The sequence below is a fragment of the Nuphar pumila genome, chromosome 2, assembly GCF_984573655.1.
Source record: "Nuphar pumila chromosome 2, dmNupPumi1.hap1.1, whole genome shotgun sequence".
NCBI lineage: Eukaryota > Viridiplantae > Streptophyta > Magnoliopsida > Nymphaeales > Nymphaeaceae > Nuphar > Nuphar pumila.
The window spans coordinates 133,768,329-133,791,049 of NC_143250.1; the positions used below are offsets into that span (position 1 = coordinate 133,768,329).

The following is a 22,721-nucleotide window of genomic DNA, read 5'->3' on the forward strand; positions in this document are numbered from 1 at the left end:
CCGTCTAGTAATTTGAAGATTTATTGCAAAATCACATTTCAATGGAAAAATACCCTCACTGCCTCACAAGTAGGGGTGGCAATTTCTAACACGATCCGCCAACCCTACCCATCAACCCGCTTCTTAGCCGGGTTCGGGTTTGGCTTAAACGGGTTCATGTCGTAAACGGGTCGACCCACCTAACCCATTTATTAAACAGGCCGGGTTCATGTTAGGGGTATGCCAACCCGTTTAATAAATAGGTTAGGCAGGTTGGGTCAATCCGTTTACCCGAACCTGACCCGCTAACCTGCCAACCGGTAAACTTTTCAATGTAAAACCCTGAACCCAACCTGCTAACCCGCCAACCCGTTTACCCGACCCGACCCGTTTATTAAACAGGTTAACTGTGTCGTGTCGGGTTACCCGTTTAATAAATGGGTCGGGTTTGTGTTTGCCATGGCCGACCCGTTTAATAAACGGGTCGGGTTCGTGTTGAGGTATGCTGACCCGCCAACCCGATTGCAACCCCTACTCACAAGCACTCGATCGAGTATATGTTATATTAGAAAGTTAAATGTAATATGTACACTTTTAGTGGGGTCAAATAAAATAAGCCTGTTTTTGTGGTCAAATGAGATGGGGTAGGCATCAGTCGGGCCCGACCCGACCCAAGCCTGTTTAAAGCCCGGCCTATCGGGTTTTAGGTGTAGCCCATTACGAGGATAGCATGACCCATTTAATAACGGGTCGAGTTTTGGCCAGGTTCTTAATGAGTTCGGGTTTGAAGTGCAACCCATGAGACCCAATGGACCAATGTTTAGCCGGTCAGTCTAGACCGACCCAGGCCCATTTGTAGGTTATTTTCGAACAAAGTTCATAAATTAATTCATCAAATATCAAAAAGATGAATTAAATAAAAAACATAAATTTCAAAATTTCATAGCCACTACAAGAAAAACGTGGATTAGCGACGGACGCTATCCATCGCTAAACATGTTTAGCGATGGATTTGCGATGGACAACGTTCGTCGCAATTTCCTGATCGCTAATTAGCGACAGACCAGTTTTGTCGCTACTTTCATTGCTATTTAGCGACAAATTAGCGATGACCATGATCCATCGCTAAATAAGCATGAATTTGGTTTTGCGACAGATACATATTCAACGCTAATCTGTCGCTATTTTAGCGACGGATTAGCGAGAGATTACATTCTGTTGCTAATCCATCACAAAATAAAAAAAAAATTTGAAATATAAATATCGAGAAATATTAACACGGTCAGCATCACCAACAGAACTTCCACACTGTAAGATGACAAGAATAGTGAAAGCAAAATTAGTTAATCACAAACACTAGAAAATACCTATTTTATTTAAATATTAAATCAAGAGAATCTTACAAAACTTCCACATTAAAGATGATAAGAATGGTGAAAACAATTTGGTTAGTCAAAAGACTCAAAACCACTGGAAGAGGCTAATTTTATCCAAATACTAACTAAACAATGACCATCTTGGAGATAATCTTCTCCATTCTCAAATACCATGCAAAGTAAAACAGAGAATATTGAACAATAAAAATATGATTTCTCAGAAGAGTTTACCTGAGTTGCAACAGATCAGCATTGAAGCACTTGATGGATATTCAACAGATTCCTGATACTGATATGCTAACTGCAATAAAAAAAATTTAAGCAAGAGATTTCTAAATCTTCACAAAGGTGTTAACAAAAGATCATCACAACAATTTGGGCATTCAACACTCATCTTGTCCTTTGCAAATAGGATACAAACAACAAAATGTCAAGGGAAATAGACAGTTACCTCCTGAAGTTCTCTTTTGACATTGTCCAAGCCACCAATATCCTCCCATGAGACATTTAGAACCTCCACAACCTACCAATGACAAATGTAAACATAATAAAGCATGCACCATCATGTTAAAATAATATTAATAAAAACTTTATGGCAAAAAATGAAGGAAGAAGAAATGAAAAGACAAGGCTCACAGTTTCACGTAAAGCTGCGGGGTTGGAAGAGCCCAAAGATGTTTGAAAGTGCTCATTTGTGACAGCCATCGAATTGAGGACCTCAACATCAATTGTTTCATCATCTAAGTCAATGGCATCCATTTTTTCCCTAATGCATTGAAGGGTCGCTTCTGTGCAAAGAGCAGCAAGGTCTGCTCCAACATAACCATGTGTGTCTTTTGCCACTCTTTCCAGGTTGACCTAATGTGATATTCCAAGAGAGTAAATACAAAGTATTTTAGAGCAAATCAATGGAGCATAAAGATTAAGGGGGGAAAGAAAAACAGGAGTCTTTACATCATCTGCAAGCTTCATGTTCTTTGTATGTATCCGAAGAACTTCTAACCGCCCAACCTCATCAGAAACACCAATGTCGATCTTCCTATCAAATCTTCCAAATCTTCTGAGAGCTGGATCAATGTTGTTTGGTCTATTAGTAGCACCAATAACAATAACATGGGCTCGAGTATTAAGACCATCCATTAGAGTCAAAAGTTGGGAAACGATACGCCACCTTACCATGTGTTTTCTCTCTTTTGGGGGCTATTGAATCTATCTCATCAATAAAGATGATGGAAGGAGCATTCTTTTCAGCCTCCTCAAATGCTTTTCTCAAGTTGCTTTCACTTTCTCCAGCTAACTTTGACATAATCTCAGGTCCATTGATTAAGAAGAAAAACACACCAGTTTCATTTGCAACAGCTCTGGCAATCAAGGTTTTCCCTGAACCAGGAGGACCATAAAGCAAAATACCCTTTGGAGGCTTCACACCGATGGATTTAAATACTTGTGGATGCCTCAGTAGAAGTTCAACCAGCTCCCGAGTCTGAGCCATCTGCTTCCTAACATCACCAACATCATCATAACCAACTTCATTCAATCGCTCTTCATCCTCCCGTCTGACAGGGTCCCCTTTTCAATATCTGGAGCAACAATGCAATATTCACCAGGGTCGGTTTCAATGACTTTAAATTCCACACTCCGCATCCCGCCTCTCACAAGGAAAAGGTCACCCTTTCTCACTGGTTGATAGGATTCCAGGAAGTACGCTAAAAAAAATAAGAAACAAAATTAGGAAAAGGATCAACTTACAGTATAAAACTAATATGAAGAAAAGATGGTTGGAGATTATGCTCACGATTCAGATAAGCATCAAACAGATTTCCCGTAACACCCTCAATTGTGTCATCTATTGGCAGTATGTATGTCAACACGTTTTCCATACTGCACATCAGGACATTGATGCACAAAAACAACATCACCGAGAGAGAAAGGGGAAACACATGAGAAAGAAAGGAAGTGGGGGAAAAGAATAAGGGAAGGGAAAGGAAAGGAGAGAGGAAGGAGGGGGAGACAAGAGTCGGCCGGTGGGGGTCGGTGACGACGTAGCTCTGACCGGTCTGCGAACGAGGAAGAGAAAGGAGAAGAAGAGGGGGAGGGGGGGGGGCTGCGCACAGTGAAAGGGGAAAAAGTGCGAAGGGGTGAAAAAAAATTTTGCGCTGTTTAAATCGAAAAGTAGCGACGACTTAGAAATCCATCGCTACGTTGCGATGAAATTTGAGACGGAAACATTCCGTCGCTAAGCCATCGCTAATTAGAGATGGATTTTGCAACATAATGTTTTCATCGCTAAGCCGTTGCTAATTAGCGATGAATTTTGCGATAAAATTTTTCTGTCGCTAATTTCAATTTTAGGAATGACTTGTTTTTTCTAGTTAATCTGTAGCAACTTTGCGACGAAAAAAATTCATCACAAATTTCTGTCGCTAATTAATGTTTTTCTTGTAGTGAGCTAATAAACTTCAAAGTATCCAAATGAAAAGTTCATCGCAAAACATTTCGTCCATGGCATAACATTTAAACAAATAAATCAACATTAATTTTTCAAAATAACATAAAGCATGATCTTGAATTCTAGTGTCTTATGCAACACAACATAGTTTCTTCATTCCACTAATATGGTTTAACCTATTAAGCAGAATAACCTACAATAAAACAAAGCAAAAATATTTAAAAATGATTGCATTTATTCTAATTAGAATTACAAACCACAACAAATTGACTATCTTTCACTAATATCATCATCCAACTCTTTTGGTGAATCCATAACCAAACTTGATGTTGAAGGAGTTGCAGTTTGTACGATGAATGTGATAAAGAGATGGAGAAAAAATGCTAGAAAACCTAATTCTTAAATAAACCAGTATTTCCATAAAACTATCTTTCTATTTTTTCATAAAATTAGTGCAACTAATTAGGTAAATACTAATAATTAACAACTTTTCATGTACCCAACTAATTATCTTTCTAGTTTCCATAAAATTAATACAACTAATTAATTCAATAACAATAGTTACTAAGTTAATATGCAACTACCTAATTTCTTTAATTTTTATATTACTAAAAAATTAATTAGTTTTGGCCCGATAGCTAATGGGTCAGGGCCTATAAACTTGACCCAAACCCAGCCATGGCAGGCTGGGTCGGCTTGGCCCATTGGGCCTCCCGGCCCGTTGCCAGCCCTATCTCTAACTGTTAGGTCGGAACTCATTGATCCCTATGTATGTGCAGCCAATCACACAACATTTTAAGTGGGCCAGCATTTAAATGCCACAATGTGATTTGGATCCGATTGGTTATGTCCTGCTATCGTAACTGAGGGGTCTCTGGTTCAAATCTCTTGGGGTTATCTCCTAGATTGCCAATGAAAAAAACAAAAAGAGGTAGGTTTTTTGGCCTAATATCTAAGTTGTGTATAGGGATGGCAGTGGACCGGGGCGGGGGACAAGGTCTCCACCCCTGCCCTGTCTCAAAATTTTCCCTTCATCCCCGGTCCATCCCCGTCTTAAAATAGCTGTCCTCATCCTTGTCCCCGTCTCAAACTAACTTTATTCCTATTTTAAGATAATTCAGAAGAAAATAAGAAGAGGAAGGGTTTTGAGTTAGTTATATATATAAGAGTATATTAATAATTTCATTAACGGAGATTGGGGACTGAGTGGGGCGGGGGAGGAAGAGTAAATCCGTGGGGCGGGGGAGCAAGAGTAAATCCATCTCCGCCTTCATCCTCTTACGGGTTTTGGTTTTCACCTTCATCCCCTGTCTATTCTCCATTTTATGTCCATCTATGGTCCAAATGGGGGTGGGTTCAGCCCAATCTCTATTTTTTTCCAGTCCATTGTCATCCCTAGTTGTGTCCCTATTGAGTACACAGATTTTTCCTCAATAGCTGGAACTTGGGCATAGTTTCAAAACAAAAAAAAAAAGCTAATGTGTTATTGGCGATTTAGATTGGATCAGATCCAATGCCCAACCTTCTCATGGGTAAAATCAAACCCAAACCTGATATAAGATGATAAAATCGAGTCCAGATCAGAGTCTAATTGTACCCACCATAAGAAAAATTGTACCCAGATCCTATAATGATTACATGAACCAGTCTTGAATCATACCTGGTAAAATAATAATTTTTTTTTTATAATTTTTACATTGAAAACTTGTGGATCTTAATTGAAACTCCGTCCAGGCCTGGGTCTGGTATGAAATTTCAACCATACCCGGCTCCATATATTAATCAGATGCCTCAGGTCTGACCCAAATTCTAATAGGGCCTCCTTATTTATCACCAAACCTTAACCCTATAGGGTTTGACATGGGTCGGGTCCAGGTCAAACCTGACCCATTGACACCCCTAATTACTAATACTAGAGATGAAAGAGTGAGCGAGTACGTTCATGGCATTGGGAAGAAAATAACAAAGGGGTTTTGGGTGTCTTTGCAGCAAAGAGAACGATAGTGAGGAATCAAAACGGAAATCGTAACTAACGAAGCATTTTTTAAAGGAAGAGAAAGAAAGAAGAGAGGACAAAAGAATCCAGGTATACGATGCTTGACACCGGAAAGAACGGAAAGAAGAAGTTTGCACCACAACCCGGTGCCAGGTTTCCCACGAAGGGGACGATTTTGGCATTTAAGAAGAAATCCGTCATAACTTGAAACGCGTCGAAAGCAAAATCAAGGACTTATTTTTCTAACTCAACCAATAATCAGCATGTTATTTTTCTCCCGAAGTGCTGACTTCACCTCCGTTCCGTTTTCTTCGCCGTTCAGCATGACGGAAAATTAGCACCATTTTCATTCACGGGGTCGAACTCTCGAGTGGATTTTTGCCTTCTTCATGATTTCTTTTTCCCTGAAAAGAACCTTAAGATCACCCCTTTTTGAATCCGTACACAGAAAATCCTTGAAATGCACGGAGAAATTGATTAGTTCTGTTTTCAAGAATCCGAAATTTATGAGTTGAGAAGGATTTCGAAATCTCCTCCGCAACACAACTATAGATTAGTTTAGAACCGTCCGTTCTCCAAATGAAAACTTAAAAAAAAAATCAGAAATTGTTAGGAAAAGCAATATAAATCATGAATATTACTCGCTAAAGGCGTTAAGAAGAACTCCAAAATTAGAAAAGAAGGAAAGAGAAAGAATTCTCCAAACCTTTTATAGAAAATCGCTCTCATAAAGTCCTCGAATCAAGCATTTATGAATTAAAAATAAGGGAAAATCCTGACAAAAACTTTGGGAGAGAGTGTGAGAAACCGGGTCCCGATAGTAAATCAGTTGGGCCATCTCCGGGCTGGGCCACACTTACCGGATACTAAAAACGTGGAAGAGATTCGTTACCTGGTACGAAGTGACGTGACCCATCAGCGAAACGATCCGTTATCCATTTTTTATTTTCTCTTTATTTAATCCAAATAAAATAATTAATGTGGGACAAAAAGAACATTGGACTTAGATTAATGGATGTGACTCTAAAGCAAGGTTGTTAAATGCGATGAGGCGAAGCGAGGCGTTGAGCATGTTATGAAGCGAGGCGTAAGCCTCGAGGCGTTGAAGCGTAAGCTTTATGATCAAAATAATAAAATATATAATATTAATAAAATAGCACTGGTAAATGATTTTTTAATATAAATATACATATATGAGTTTGTTATATACATATATGAGTTTGTTTGATGGTTGATTTAGTAAATATAAGGTTTTTGAAGGACTTGAAAAATAAATAGCTCCCAATCTTTTTAAATTAGAACCTTGAATTAGTTTCCATCAAAAACGACCTAAAAAAAAAATCTTAGTGATGCATATAAATATTTTTTTCTTGGACATATAAAATGCATACATGCAATAGAACTATCATGAAACTATAGTTTTTCAGCAATGCACTTTTGCGCACATCTCTTACTTATATACATGTATATGTAAATTTAAGTTAGTTATACTAATGCAAGATTTTTAGTGGTTTACCACCACGCAATTAATCGGGAGCTATTAATGTTATTGAAACTTGCATCAAACATTTAGCTGAAATCATAGAGAGGGCAATCCAAACAATGTTATATTTGAAATTATTTTAGATAATTATGTATTCAAAGCAATTCCAGAACGCTTCAGGTACTGAGGGTGCGCCTCAGTACCTTGAGCGTGCGCCTCGCCTGTGAGGCGTACGCTTCAAGTACTGAGGCGTACGCCTCTCACAACACTGCTCTAAAGGGTCAATTATCCGAACCCAAACTCGGCCCGGCTCGGTACGGCGTGGTGGGCGGTTACCATACCATCCCTCTTGTTCTTGGAATAAATGATTGCATCACCAAGTAAGATATAAACCCCACCACCATTTTGTGATTCATCAATATATGGGACTATTCCACATCATCAAAGTCCAAAAAGTACTCCATAAAGAGAGTGATCCTCAAAATGTTTTCTTTTTTTAATTATTTACTCATCTCTTCTTACATCCAACATTCTCCCACAAATTCAAAGCATGAAAACAGGAGGAAACAAAGATGCAAGATGGAGTAATCTGAAGCAGGCATGCTTTAAGTAATGGTTCCTTCCGGTTTGATCCACTACCTTAGTTGGCTAACTTTACCCTCACAGGAATGAAGTGAACTAAAGTCTTGAACTTGAACCTTTGATGTAAGAGTATCTATTAGCAACAACATGATAAAGTAGTCCTAGATATCCATAACTAAGTGAGTGTGTAAACAAAAAAGTATTGCATCAAAGAAATTAAATAACTTGTAATGTGCCTGCATCACTTACTCACCACGGGTATTTACCCGATTTGCATGCTTTTGCCTTTGCATTTTTCTTATTTCTTTTTGCATGACATTTTTAGCCGCATGCGATGCTTAGCACTAAGCATCATGCAATTAACTCAGCTACGTACCTGCAAAGCACAAATATACAAATGGAGGATTGGTCTGTGGTGCCTTTTTTATGAGTGTACCGTCGACTGAAATGTTGGCTCACAACACGATGCGGTGAGGCAAGCAGTGGATTACCGTAGCTGTGCACTATGTGTGCGGTGGATTGCCGTAGCTCGCATGAAGCGTCAAAAGTTTGCTGGAACTCTAAAGGCGATTTCTCATCTCAGCTTAGCGACCCCAGGTCAGGTGAGGCCACCCGTTGACTTTAAGCATATCAATAAGCGGAGGAAAAAAAACTTACAAGGATTCCCCTAGTAACGGCGAGCGAACCGAGAATAGTCCAGCTTGAGAATCGGTAGGCTTCGCCTACCAAATTGTAGTCTGTAGAAGCGTCTTCACCGACGGACTAGACCCAAGTCCCTTGGAAGTGGGCGCCAGAGAGGGTGAGAGCCCCGTCGTGTCTGGACCCTGTCGCACCACGAGGCGCTGTCAATGAGTCAGGTTGTTTGGGGGTCGTCGAGTAGTCGTCACATGGCACACAACGACGTCGGTGCTCGGGGGTCTTCGTCGGTAGGACACGACACATAGCAACGTTAGTGCTCAGGGGTCGTCGACGGTGGCACACAACGGCATCGGTGCTCGGGGGTTGTCGGCGGTGGTGAGAGATGGAGTGAGGGAAGAAGGAGGAGGTGAAGGAGAGGGCGACAGGAAACAGAATGAAACAGAAAGAGAAAATAAAGGGGCTCAGATTAGGGTTTTACGGGAAATTTAGCGATGAAAAACTTTCATCGTAAACGCCGTCACAAATTTGTGATGGTGTAGCGACGAAAAAATGGTGTCGCTCATCCATCGTGAAGTTGCGATGAAGTGTGAGACGAAATTTGTTCGTCACTAATCTGTTGCAAATTTGCGATAGCATTTTCGACATAAATTTTTTGTCGTAAATTTCGTAACTAATTCCAAATTTAGGAACAGATAGTTTTCTCTCACTAATTCGTCATAACGTTGCAACAGATTATTTTCATCACAAATTTTCGTCACTAAATAACATTTTTCTTGAAGTGATAGGACTTTATACGCTTGGTGCAACCATAAAGTGCTCGGACTATCAAGCATGCAAAGTGGCAGGTTGGGAAGGGTCACAACTGGTCGGATGTGCGCCGGATCCTTGTTTGATCTAATTCTGAATCCAAATTTTGTGCAGTTGATCCAAATCTCAATAAGATTCGATAACATAAGATTGAATCTGGATCTGAAATATACATATATATGGTGATATTGGATGAAGTAAAAAAAGGCTATTACATCACAAAACAATGAAATTAGATCCAAATTTGAACATAGATCTGATACAAAACACCGACCAAAATATGAAAATTATTTGAATGTCTAACTCCAAATCCAGTTCAAATACCCTTCCAGGTCTTACATTAACTATCTGTATCTGTAAAGAAAGATTTGGGTTGGATGTTCAACTTAACCTGATCCATTTACACCGCTAAGTTGGAGTCCCAAGGACTTCTTGCAGAAAGTAAAGGTTAGTCTAGCATCTAAGAATGTAGGACCCCGCTGGGCAAGGCTTTTTATCAGATGGGATCCTATGAACCCGCGTCAGAGATGGCCTAGGTCCAGCTAAGCTTAGGGTTTTAATTTCTTTTCTCTAAAAAGAAAAAAGCAAAATGCATTTTCGTGTACAAGTTTTGTTAACAAAATCCAGTTTGAACTAAACTTATTTGAAAGCTAAGGTGACCCAAATATGCCATCAAGACCCATGGATCCGAAACCATCCTTAGTTACCTGACCCGTTGATATCCCTAAGGCCTCTAACTTCCAAATAAGGGTGTTAACGGGTCCGGTTTGATTCGGATACAGGATCAGGTTTGGTCTCGGGTCTAATCAGACCCACCAAAAGAAAAACCATACCCCGACTCGATAAGAACTACATGAACCGGACCCGTCAATACCCGGTAAAATAATTTGTGGGTCTTAATTGGAACTCGGGTCAGGCCCGGGTCTGGTATAAAATTTCACAAACTATACCCAGTTCCATGTATTAATGGGATCTTCAGGTCCAGACTCAACTCTTAATCGGGTCTTCTTATTTATCAGACCCTATAGGGTTTGGTACGGGTCGGGTCTGGGTAAACATAACCCATTGACACCCCTATTTCCGAACCTATTCAGCGACAAGAAAATGCTTCAGTCTATAGTTTTTAATATTTTTTTTTATATTTACATGAAGAAACCACTTCAGGATCAAAGACCTAGCCAGGTTGGCTCTGACAGATTTAGTTAGGGTCGCTATGCTGAAAGCATAAAACTCCATGGACTCACCCCTTGCCCTCAGGGAGTTGTCATGCTTCAGCCTGGGCACCCATGAGATTTGAACCAAAACCACCTGCCTAGCGGCCTAGGTCCCATCCCGCTACGTCGAACCCCTTTTGGACTTTCTTAACTTTTTTAATGAAAAATCAAACAAAAATGTCGTGTCCCATGTCCTTTTTGCCGTGTCCTTGCAATCGTAGGCTTTAGTTCACTCGAGTTATCACAAATCTAAGCTAACGTTTGAGAATAAAAAAGTGCATTTTAACATTAAAGATAGTTTTTGCATTGATTAAAAAAACTAAAAAATTGACGTCCTATTCTTTAAAAATAATTTCAAACTTGCGAGTCGAACCTAGATCACGCATCATCGTGTCCACATGTCCTTCTGATATAGACTCCAACAAAAGAAAACTTTATGTTTTTTTGTTTACTTAATCATTAAAAACCTTATGCGAAATTTTATTACTTTTTAAAATTTAAGTGTGTATTTTATTGTCGCTAATAGTTGGGTGCATTTTTTGAAAATTTTTCCCCAATGTGCCTCCACAAACCCCGTTGCCGAATGGAAAGCCGTATCTCGTCTGTCTGTCTAGGGCTGGACATTAGGTGCTTTTGGACACATCAACGGCGTGGTCAGCTCGGCTCAAAATGGACCTAGACCTCGAGGTCCAGCGGCATAGCCACGGGCAGCCCCTGACCCAGCCTGTCTGTGGTGATGAAGCCTTTGGTCAGGTCAGGACCAAGCACAGCCGAGCTTGTCCAAATTGGAGGGCGGCCTTGACTGGGATTTAGCATATTCACTGGACAGACCAGACCAGCGAGAAAACAGGTAGGGGCCAGGCTGTTACCTGCCCCTACTTCTGTCTAAAACCTCCCCTACGTTTGCTGTTAGCTCAAAGCGTGTCATTTGGGTTCAATGAATCTGTGCCCAATACATGACCCGATCCAAAACCCAAAACCCACCTGGATAATATACAGGCTGGATTTGAGCTATATTCCTAATCCGACCCGAGTATTATATTATTTATATATTTTTGAGTTAAACATTCTTTAATTATGTGTGTCGGTTTTGGGTTTCTAATTTCTTGAAATGCTGTATTATGGGAACTTACCTTGCAAACAGATTGGGTCCTGCCTGATCCAAATCCAAGTCTGAATTTTGTATCTGAATTTGTACGACATATCCAAATCACTGTTGGGGTCCGGATGAGATTTGATGATGTAAAGTTGAAACAGGATCCGAAGTATGTGTGGTGGTAAGATTGGATCTGGTAAAAGAAGATTTAAACCAGGGTTGGACATGTAAAATGTGCAAATAAATTGGATCAAATCTTAATCCAAATATAGATCTGAATTAAGACATTGATCTGAATCCGATCTAAATACGAAAATAATCTGAATGGTTAAATCCAAATGGATCTGGGTATAACCTTTTGAAATTTGAAGAACTGGTGTCCAGAAATAAGGTGTCTAATTCAGATAAGAGGTCTGTCCAAACCGGATCGATTTTCACTTGGGATTACCCCATCATCAACTAGGGACGTCAATGGGTCGGGTTTGGTTATGACCCAGGTGAAACCAGTCCTGGCCCTGATTTTTGGGTATAGTATGAGGTCCAGATTCGAGTCAAATTGGACTCACCACAATAGAAACCATATCCGAACCCTATAAGAACTACCTGAACCAGACCAAGATCATACCCGATAAAACAATATTTTTTACATTTTTACATTGAAAAATTGTGGATCTTAATCGGAATTTGGGTCGGGCCCGGGTATGGTATAAAATTTCAAAAAATATACCCGAGTCCATGTATTAATCGGACCTTCAAGTCCAGACCCGGATCTTCTTATTTATCACCGGATCCTATAGGGTTTGGTTCGAGTCGGGTCCGGGTAAACCCGACCCGTTGACACCCCTATCGTCAATGGCCAAGTAAAAAGAGAAGAAGAGGGAAAGAGAAAATCGAGCCGGCTACGATTCGGTTTAGCCGAGCCGAGATGAGTCGCTAGCCGCAGCCCGATGCCAAACTCACGTCCACGTCCAAGCCGCCCATCTAACGTGGAGGGGGCGTCAAGCGGGCCCCAGATCGGACGGTGAGGCCGGTGAAAGGCTGTCAACCGGGGCCTACTCATCTTTTCTGGTGGTGAGAAACGATTCCCCGAGGCCTGTGAAAACCTCATTTCGCCTCATTTGGCCGGAATTTCACTCGCATTTCATTCCGTTCGAAATTTGGCCACCCCACCAAGCCCTTGGCCATTCCAGAAGAGCGTGCGAATATAAAAGCTCGCTCCTCTTTCTCTCTCGCCAGTTGCCCCTCCACTTTCATTTCTCCCCGTTCTTCCTCCTCTATCACTTCTTCTTCTTCTTTCGCCCGAAGAAGGAAGGGCAAGGGATTCCCATTGTCCCTTGCTCGCTATCTCGTTCGATCAAGGTAAGCAATTTTTTGCCTCTTCCTGCAACGCCCTAGCTTCTTCTTGCCTTGTATTTTGAGAATCTTCGTTCTCTCCGCTATTTTTCTGCGGTTTTTGAACTCGATTTCGACTTTAGGCGTCGGATCGGGCGATTGTTTCTGCTTCATCGTTTCTTTCGGTGTAAAATTTCGATCTTTGATAGAAAAAATCTTGATTATTTGAGAGTATGCGACCGTTTCTGTGTTTGATGATTAAGCGGCCCTAGGATGAGGAATTAGGGTTTGGATCGGGTAGATCGTTGTGTTTTCTACTTGATCTTGTTGCTTTTGTTGAGATCTGAATGAGATCGTGGATGTTTGTGGTTTTTTAGTGTGCTTTACGACTTTTTTCTTAAAATGTTGTGTGAATCCGATCGGTCGGGTTTATGCATCTGGAATCGTGTGCATCTTTCGATTTCTTTATGATTTGATGTGTCGGATGCGTCCTTTTTGTTCTTCTTGTGGCCTGGTTAGTTTTCTTGAGGTTGGATCTTGGGTTTCGTTTGTTTTATCTAGGGGTTGACCTTGTGGCCCTCGATTTTTTGTGTTCCTTTGTGTTGATCAGTGGAGGTGAGTTGTATGCTTCCGGTAAGCATCTTCTATTGCGTGTCTTATTGAAAGACGCTTGTTCTTCTTCTTGTTTCTTGTATGTGAATCATGGATGCCTTCCGATCATAGCATATACATAAATCTCTTTTCTTTTTGGTTTCATCATATATAGTTTCTGGTTCGTGTGTTTGTCATGGTTGTATGACAAGATGAAACCATCTCGCCTTCATCCTTTCTTTTCTCTCCTGTTTGGTTTCTTATGCAACTTGTCTTCTTTATTCTCCTATAATTTGTTTGAAGAATTCCCCTGATGGCAGGCAACCGAATGATCCGAATGATTTATTTTTTTTGCCTGTGATAGAACTGTAAATTCATCTCCATTAAGCTGATGAGAAGTACCCTGAAGGGGCTCAGAGTTACGACATTGCCACGTGATGTCAGTGTCACTGTTACTATTCTGATATTTGTGTCAAGATCGATTGTTGACGCACACTATTTAGTTCAGAGTAGCTTTTGTCACACAAGAATACGTGAATCTTGACTTGCTAAGTGGCTTATCATGCTTTGTCATTGGATGCTGTTACTCTAATTCCAGTTGCATTTGCAAATATTTTATTATAGAGGCGGTTCTTTATTGCAGGCCTATATAAAATGGCGGATGGTGAGGATATCCAGCCCCTCGTTTGCGACAATGGAACTGGAATGGTTAAGGTAGCCTATCTGTCCCTTTGGTGTGGCCATCCTATTTTGTCTTTTTTTGTTCCACAATGCATTTTTCTTGATATTTTCTGATTCGTTTATTTTAATACCTTCAGGCAGGATTTGCTGGTGATGATGCTCCAAGGGCAGTGTTTCCTAGCATTGTTGGCCGCCCACGTCACACTGGTGTGATGGTAGGAATGGGCCAAAAGGATGCATATGTTGGTGATGAAGCTCAGTCTAAGAGGGGTATCCTAACTCTGAAATACCCAATTGAGCATGGTATTGTTAGCAACTGGGATGACATGGAGAAGATTTGGCATCACACCTTCTACAATGAACTCCGAGTTGCTCCTGAGGAGCACCCAGTGCTTCTCACTGAAGCACCTTTGAATCCCAAAGCTAACAGGGAGAAAATGACACAGATTATGTTCGAGACATTCAATGTGCCTGCCATGTATGTGGCGATTCAGGCCGTTCTTTCTCTGTATGCTAGTGGACGTACCACGGGTTAGTATAAATTATCTCAAGATGATACATCAAATGTTGGGATCATTTTGTTTTTCGTGCTATTCTTGATGCGTCGCTTGAGTCATTGACATCACTTTTTTGATGATTATTCTTCAGGTATTGTGATGGACTCTGGTGATGGTGTGACCCATACTGTCCCAATCTATGAAGGCTATGCTCTGCCACATGCTATCCTTCGTCTTGATCTTGCAGGCCGTGATCTTACAGATTCCCTGATGAAGATCCTGACTGAGCGAGGTTACTCCTTCACCACTACCGCTGAGCGTGAAATTGTTCGTGATATGAAGGAGAAACTTGCATATGTTGCACTGGACTACGAGCAAGAGCTTGAGACTGCAAAGAGCAGCTCCTCTATTGAGAAGAGCTACGAGCTGCCCGATGGGCAGGTGATCACAATTGGTGCTGAGCGGTTCCGTTGCCCAGAGGTCATGTTCCAGCCTTCCCTCATAGGGATGGAAGCTGCTGGTATCCATGAAACCACTTACAACTCGATCATGAAGTGTGATGTGGATATCAGGAAGGACCTGTACGGTAACATTGTTCTCAGTGGTGGATCTACTATGTTCCCTGGTATCGCAGACCGCATGAGCAAGGAGATCACAGCTCTTGCTCCTAGCAGCATGAAGATAAAAGTTGTTGCTCCACCAGAGAGAAAGTACAGTGTCTGGATTGGTGGGTCCATCCTTGCATCCCTAAGCACCTTCCAACAGGTAAATAAATTTTAAATGGTATTGCTTTGGGTGGCTCATTAAATTTAAATTACAATGCCAGTTTTTAACAGTATGGAAGCATTCTGTGTCTGCTGCTATTCTAATGATGTTTATTTTTTTTCTTTTTTCTGTTTCTGGTATTTTGTTACTTTTCCAACGAGAGTTTGTCATAATCTTTTCTTTTTCTTCTCAGTCTTTATTTGGTATTTTGTTACCTTTCCAATGAGGGTTTGGCCTAACAGGGAAAAAATGTAAACTAATCTACCAACTTTTGAAGACTCTGAACCTTGGGTGTTTAAGGCCTTCTAGATTGGATGTTGGTAGTTAAAACATTGACGGACCAGTGGGTGTGTTACAGTTTCCATCTATCATGGTCCAACAATTTGATTATTTGTGTTGCATGATTGTATCTTTTTTGAACATGCAGATGTGGATCGCGAAGGCAGAATACGACGAGTCTGGCCCATCCATTGTTCACAGGAAATGCTTCTAAGTTCATAGTTCGTGGTCATTGTCCCTGTTGTTTTCTTTTTTTATTTTCTGTTTTTTTTTTTTTTGAGGTTGTTGTCCATGTGAGGTCAGTTTGGTTGAGAAAAACTGGGTTCTTTTTAGGTATGAGAGTAATTTTTAATTTTCTCTTTCAGATATTTTTCCAGCCTCATAATATAGCATGATGGTATTGTGTAGTAGCATTTGATTTTATAGTATTACAGTGGCTGAAGAATTAGTTTTTCTGTTTGTCATTCTCTTTGTTCAACTTATCCATCTCTACTTGTTTGGCATGAATGTGGTCTCCTTTTTTCCATGCTTAAATTCTATTTACATAATACGCACGTTTTGGTGGTTCGGTGTGTTAGAATTCACCTCATAATATGTTTGAATTCCCTAGCTAAGCTTGTGCATCTTTTTGAGTCGGACCCATGGCCTTGTGTAATGCAACAGTCGGCGGAAGGTGTTTTTCTGAATAAGCACATTTTGACGTGCCCTGTTTGCTATTTTCTGTGGCCGATTTCTACTGCAGGATGGTGGCCCTGTAATCGTGGTTCTCTTCAGCTTGACTTTCCCAATCATAGAAAATGCCTTCTTGATTTTTTTGTTATTTTTCTACATAGCCAAACAAGTAAAGGCATTGACAGACGAAAGTGGGTCGTGTCATGTGCCTTGTTCGTGAACTGGGTTAGGGTGCCTTACAGGCTAATTTCACAGGTTGGCCGATCTGGGCTGCCTCGTGTCTCGGAAATTTGGGGTCCAAAATTTTAACTTGAGATGGCCCTAGCCCTGCTGTTGCAATCAGCTGGTCGTTGGTTGGTCAATCAATTTAAGTCAAAGGAGAAGAGCGCAGGTAGCTTGGGTGGTTTATAGATATAAAGCTGCCGTTTGGTCACCTGGCTGTTGCTGGGGTTAGTTTATTTATAAACTGGTAGCTTCCCCGGGGGGCGGTCCTGAAGAACCTAGGGAGACCCTATGGACGCTGCAGGCCCGTTGGAATCTTGTTTCTGTAGTTTTTCTTCAAATTTGCTCAGAGATCCACCGTCCATGGCTTGCTTGCTCCGAGACTGTCATGGAAAAGGAGTTTCGAATTGCTTCGGATGACACGGAGAGCGGGGTTGTTTTGCAGAATGGTGGCTGCCTAGTTTTTTGTTTGCTGAACGTTTGAAATATTGACTAACGACCCACAGAAATTTGCGTGATTTTGGGATGATTATTTTGAGTTGTGGAAGTACTTTTAAGTTGATATTGAAATCGGATCCCATAGTGTGTCAATCCTGACCGTTCATTGGCATATCCATAAAAAAAAAGGTGAATGAGCCAATTGTTCCCGGAACCTACTCTCATCATTCAAACCCACGAGAGTGGATCCTGTAAAACTCACCCAGCGTTTACAACCACAAAACCCACCCCACTGTACTGTAGCTCAGTACAAGTAGGATCCACCGAGGGGTGGGTTTTGAATCTCACCCAGCGTTTTACAGGATCTGCTCTCCAAATCCTGCCTTTGTCTCCTGAACCCCCTTTTTCTCTTCGCTGCCTTTGTTACTGTTTGCTGAAATTTTCTTGTACGCCAGGAGAGAGAGAGAGAGAGGTGTTATCACAATTCTGTAGGGCTCCTGGGTCCTTCGCTGTGGGGATTTGGGAGAGATAGACAAGCTTCTGAAGCAACCTAACTAGGCTGGCCAAGAGTACGGAGTCCAATCTGAGCTGTAAAACTGTCTCTTAGTTAATCACCTTTTGCATCTTGGGGGGGTGGATGGATTGCAGCAAAAACAAACTCCTGAATTCAAGGGATAGCTTCCTGATTAGTGCTGGTAAACAAGCCGAACCAACCGAACAGGGGCTGTTATGGCTGGTGCGTGCCAAGCTGAGCTCAGCTCGTATACGAGCCTGAGCCAAACGAGTCGATCTCGAGCTGTTTTATCAAGGGGGTACACATTGTGAAAATGGAACCTTTGACCTATTAGGCGCAAACATACCCATCCACCTAGTTGTGCTAACATGTTTTTCTTGGATTCTATGACATAAATTCCATATAAAGTAAACAAGCCTATACGAGACGGGCCGAAATGAACACCCCTTGTTCATTACCGGCTCGGCTATCTATAGCAAACAAGCTTGTGCTCGGCTCGCCATCCATACAAACCGAACACGGAACAAGCCGAGCCACGAGTTGGGACCGTCTGTCTGCTCATTACTTGGCTGCTAAACAAGTGGAGGCAGAAAAGAAGGTGCAATGAGATGGGCAAGTTGGGAGGGGGCTGAGTCTGTGGTGTAAAGACAAACCTAAAGTTATCGAGGTGGTATCTCATGGTGGTAAGCGGAGTCCTATGTCAAGATGAAGACTTATGATAGAATCTCTCTACCAAATGGGGCGGCTGTTGTTCTGGTGAAGGTCCGCGAAATCCCAGCTTGCCTTTCAAAAAAGACAAACCGAAAGTTTGTAGAAAAGTGAGAGAGAGAGAGAGGCTCACGTGCAGTAGAAGAAAATAAGCACCGGCACTGTTTGGTTTCCTTTTGAGTGAGCTGGGCGAGCGTGCCTCCTATTGTTTAATTCAGTAAGCAAATGACCGCCACCTCATGGTTGCTGGATGGCCGGCTGTTCTTGTCACTGTAAATTGTTATGTCAGCATGTGCTTCGCCAACTGAGCCACGAGTCCCTACCCATCGGCCAACCTAGCATGGAGGTGCTTTCTAAAGGAAATCGAGGTCCCACAAGTATGTGCTTTTTGTTTTTTTCATTTATCAATAGACAGACCAATGTTGTCAGTATCGGTGCCTGTATATGCTCATATCGGCAGAAAATACTAACCTGAATTAATTATTTTTAATAAAGATAAAAATACATAAAAATTAATGTTTTAATATATTTTAATGATTTTAACACATGTCACATTCTGATTGATACAAAATATTTTATAATTATTTTTAACTGATTCAGGATGATTCACTTGAGAATGGTATCCACTGATTCACCTGAATCATTGTCCAAACCAAGGTTTGTTAAATGCGATGAGTTGAGCCTGCTATGAAGCGAGGTGCAAGCCTCCAGGCATTGAAGTGTAAGCTTCACGATCAAAATAATAAAATAATAAAAATTTTAAATAAGAACTACTAATAAACAACATAACTAAATTCAATGATCTGTTTTATATTTCTTAGGAGATTCACAGATGAAAAAAGACTTCAATTTTCTACTCATAAATGAATTTAGACACTAAAAAAATTCACAGAAAGCTAGTTACCATTGATCAAAATTAGAAGAAGAAGAACCATTAAAAATAATGGGTATGAAGTTCTGCCCATAGTGACTATGAGGTTCTATTTATTGATCAAGGTCTGGCATCCTGACGCCAAACCACATGCATGTGTGCTTATGCAAAATTCCACTAAACTTAGCTTTGAAAATGCATATAGATGCACGTATACTTCCAACACACAACACATGTGAGTACAGTTACAACACTAGAAAACAAACATCAGCATGATTGACATACAGAAAATTGTAGAAACATACTAAATATTGTATACAAGTTAGATAAATGCCAAAAAATTCAAAACTTTGACTGTTTCCTATCATTTTTGCAAGAATCTTAACAACAAATTTGCTTAGACTTTTGACGTGAAAAATAACTTCAAATAAAGGAACTAAATCCAAATAGTTCTCATAGCATACATCCAAAACCACCTCAAGCATCAAACTAGAATTGCTATACAAAACTACTTGACTTAAATAAAAAATGCATACGGTAACACTCAAAATGGATGGAGAAATGAAAACATAGGATTCCGTGAACATCATAATCTCTCTCAGGAATTTTGTCAAATATTTGATCTATAACTTCTCACTCTCAAAAGACCTACAAAGAATAAACAGCAATCAAAGAAAATACCATTCACACACACCTCAATCATCAAACTAAAACTGTTTTACAACAAGAACTACTTTCTCAGATAAAAAGATACACATAATAAAAAAACAAAAACATGAGATTCCGTGAATGCAATCACTTTCAGGCATTTCATCAAATAATTGATCGTCTCACTCCCCCCAAAACCCATCAAGAATAACCACGACGATCAAAGAAAAAACTATCGATTTGGTCAAGTTTAGCCTGCCCATCAACAACGGAAGCATATAACACAAAACCACGTTGAATCATCTTACTAAGCACTGTGGATGGCAGATTGATGCTTGATTGAAGATGCAAATGGGCCGGTTACTTAGAGGAGTGAAGAGAAGAATGAAGTTGGTTTGAAGCAGAAAACAGAGAGAGAGAGATCTCACCGACCGAAAATGGCCACGAGATATGCGAGTATCATGTCAGCCCTAAATCGATTTGCTAAGGGTCGATTTGGCCTTGAGAAGAGTTTCAATATTTTAATATTTAAGAAAAAAAATAATATTTTCAAAATTATTTTAATAAAATTTTAATTTTAAATGTTTTTTATATTACAAAAATAAAAATGACCTATTCAACTTCAATGACCGATTCTCTGAACAGATCCGAAACCCACACTGACAACATTGGCTAGGGAAAGCATAGCCTTGCAGGCTTTGCTTAAAACGTGTCTTTTTAGCAATACCTCGAATAAAAGAAAAAGAAATTCCATCTTTTCATAATGCAGGAAAAGTTCTTTTGAGATAAACCTTTAGAACATAAATAGTCATATATTAAAAAAAAAAAAATTTCAAGAAAAATTTCAATACGAATGTGCATCTTATCACTTGGTTCCAGTGGCGTTAAGTCATGGATTTGAACCTACAGCTAGGGATAAACAACGAGCCAAGCTAGCTGGCTTGACACGTTTAATCTCAGCTCAAGCTTCTTCAAAAGATAAATGAGCCGAGAATGAACATAGGTTCAGGCTCGGTACACATAAACGAACTGAGCTTGAACAAGTAGTCCAACTCGGTTAGGTTCGATAAACCCGATTAAGCTCGGTTCACATAGTTATATAAAGAAATTAAATTTTCTATATATATTATTTTTCTTTACATCAACACAAAAGAGGTGTTACTTTAGTGGATTAGTTTTGGATTCTTTTTAAAGTGGCCTTAGTTCAAATCCCACCACTTATGATTCTTTCAAAAAGTATTTTCACATAAATTAAAAAAAAAACATTTACATTTTTTTTATAAATGTGTTCAGCTCGAGTCGAGCTCCGATCCCAAGCATAGGCTGTTCAAGCTCGGTTAGCCAGGTTTTCTTCTCGAGCCAAGCCGAGCCATCCCATGCTCGACTCAAACCCGGTTCGTGTGCATCCCCTACAGCTCTTACACCGTGACTCAAATTTTAAGAAATAGAATTGGTATAAGCTTTTTATTTTTATAAAATTACAATTAAATGAAGTCTTATATTCTATTTGTCAAATTTCTTTGGACTTGCTTTATTATGACATTTTTTATCTTTCCTTAATGCAAAATAAAGTCAATTATGTAACCATTCCTCAACTAAGTTCTGCCGTATATCATATATTCGTATTGCAAAATGTGGTAAGTGGGGCCCTGTGCCAAGCTCAAGGCCCAGGTTCGAATCCCTCTGTCACATGGGGCTTAAGAGATATTTGTTCAGAGTCTGCCTAACTCCAGCTTGCTATAAATATATATATATATATATATATATATATATATATATATATATATATATATATATATATATATATATATATATATATATATTGGTATTGCAAACTGTAGGAGAAAGTTCCAACTGATCTTTGTGGTGACCAAGGTAAAGTACATTTTATGTAAAATTATCAACAAAGAAGCGCAATCTGTCCAGTGATGGGACCCACTGACTCTCTGGGTATGGGTCCGGAACGGGTGCAATATGATTGCACAAAAGTTTGTGCATTAAGCGCCGGATCGCCCTCCATCCAGTCTTGGGTCTCACACCTGACAGACGACCCTGTCCCCAAGATGGATGGCGTTCAGGTGATTAATGCACAAATATTTGTGCAATCAGATTGCACCTGATCTTTTCACCTGGGTATTCTAGACAGGACAGGTTTCATGCCTTTGTATTGGGGGTTGTTTACACTGGCATTGTGAAATGCCATTTTACCGGATCATCCTCATCTAAGCAGGTGTCGCTGCAAGAAAAATCCAGATGATTGAACGTGTGCTAAACTTGAGCTACAAAGGATTGCTTGCAATCAAATCAGGTTCAACTGTCATTACTGTCTTAATCAGTGCAGAACAAGCCTGAATCTGCTGGTTCTTTTCAATGTTGGTTTGGATGGAGAAGGGCATGTTGATTCAGTCACCATGCAATGCTACTCAAAAGTCCTTGTAATTTTTCATTAAGAATAATACGGGTGTACAAGATATGCCTGTAAATTTCTTTCAAAAAGAAGATATGCCTGTAAATTAAACTTATACTTGAAGCTAACATAATGTATCCCAATTGAGACATCATAGAATAAGTTAAACTTATCTTAATATCTCTTTGAGGAAGAGCCTAGGTTGCTCCTATAAAAAATATGATATTCATTGTCTAAGGTGCGACTATAAAAGGGAAGAAACCCATAAACAAGAAAATAGTAGCCGCATGTGTAAGAGCCGAAATAGAAATGTCCCTCTGTAGCATCAGGTAACCATATATGAAGCAGAAACTGTGCAGATTTAGCAACTGCACCAAGGAATAATAAAAAGAGAGACAATGTAGCAGCACCCTTGGGCATAGGTGAGAGCAGATTAGGTCATATTCAATCGCCACTGCACCTCACTTGGGAACCA

General features: G+C 40.2%; 1 protein-coding gene and 1 pseudogene across 1 annotated transcript; one reads left to right on the forward strand and one right to left on the reverse strand.

Moving 5' to 3' along the window:
• Positions 1–1,785: 1,785 nt before the first annotated feature.
• LOC149847169 (cell division cycle protein 48 homolog) lies at positions 1,786–12,729 on the reverse strand (annotated as a pseudogene).
• Positions 12,730–12,858: 129 nt separating this feature from the next.
• On the forward strand, positions 12,859–16,230 carry LOC149847170 (actin-7-like). The gene is made up of 5 exons (XM_089996859.1): positions 12,859–12,980; positions 14,188–14,258; positions 14,363–14,756; positions 14,874–15,487; positions 15,915–16,230. The coding sequence occupies exons 2-5, from the start codon at positions 14,199–14,201 to the stop codon at positions 15,978–15,980; spliced, it is 1,134 nt and encodes a 377-aa protein (XP_089852985.1). The 5' UTR covers positions 12,859–12,980; positions 14,188–14,198; the 3' UTR covers positions 15,981–16,230.
• The last annotated feature ends 6,491 nt before the right edge of the window (positions 16,231–22,721 follow it).

Bases quoted from the DNA above. Each gene is read 5' to 3' on its own strand.
- LOC149847170 (XM_089996859.1), top strand. From the start codon at position 14,199: ATGGCGGATGGTGAGGATATCCAGCCCCTCGTTTGCGACAATGGAACT. The intron at 14,259-14,362 runs GTAGCCTATCTG...TAATACCTTCAG, and splicing joins ATGGAACTGGAATGGTTAAG to GCAGGATTTGCTGGTGATGA. The intron at 14,757-14,873 runs GTTAGTATAAAT...ATTATTCTTCAG, and splicing joins TGCTAGTGGACGTACCACGG to GTATTGTGATGGACTCTGGT.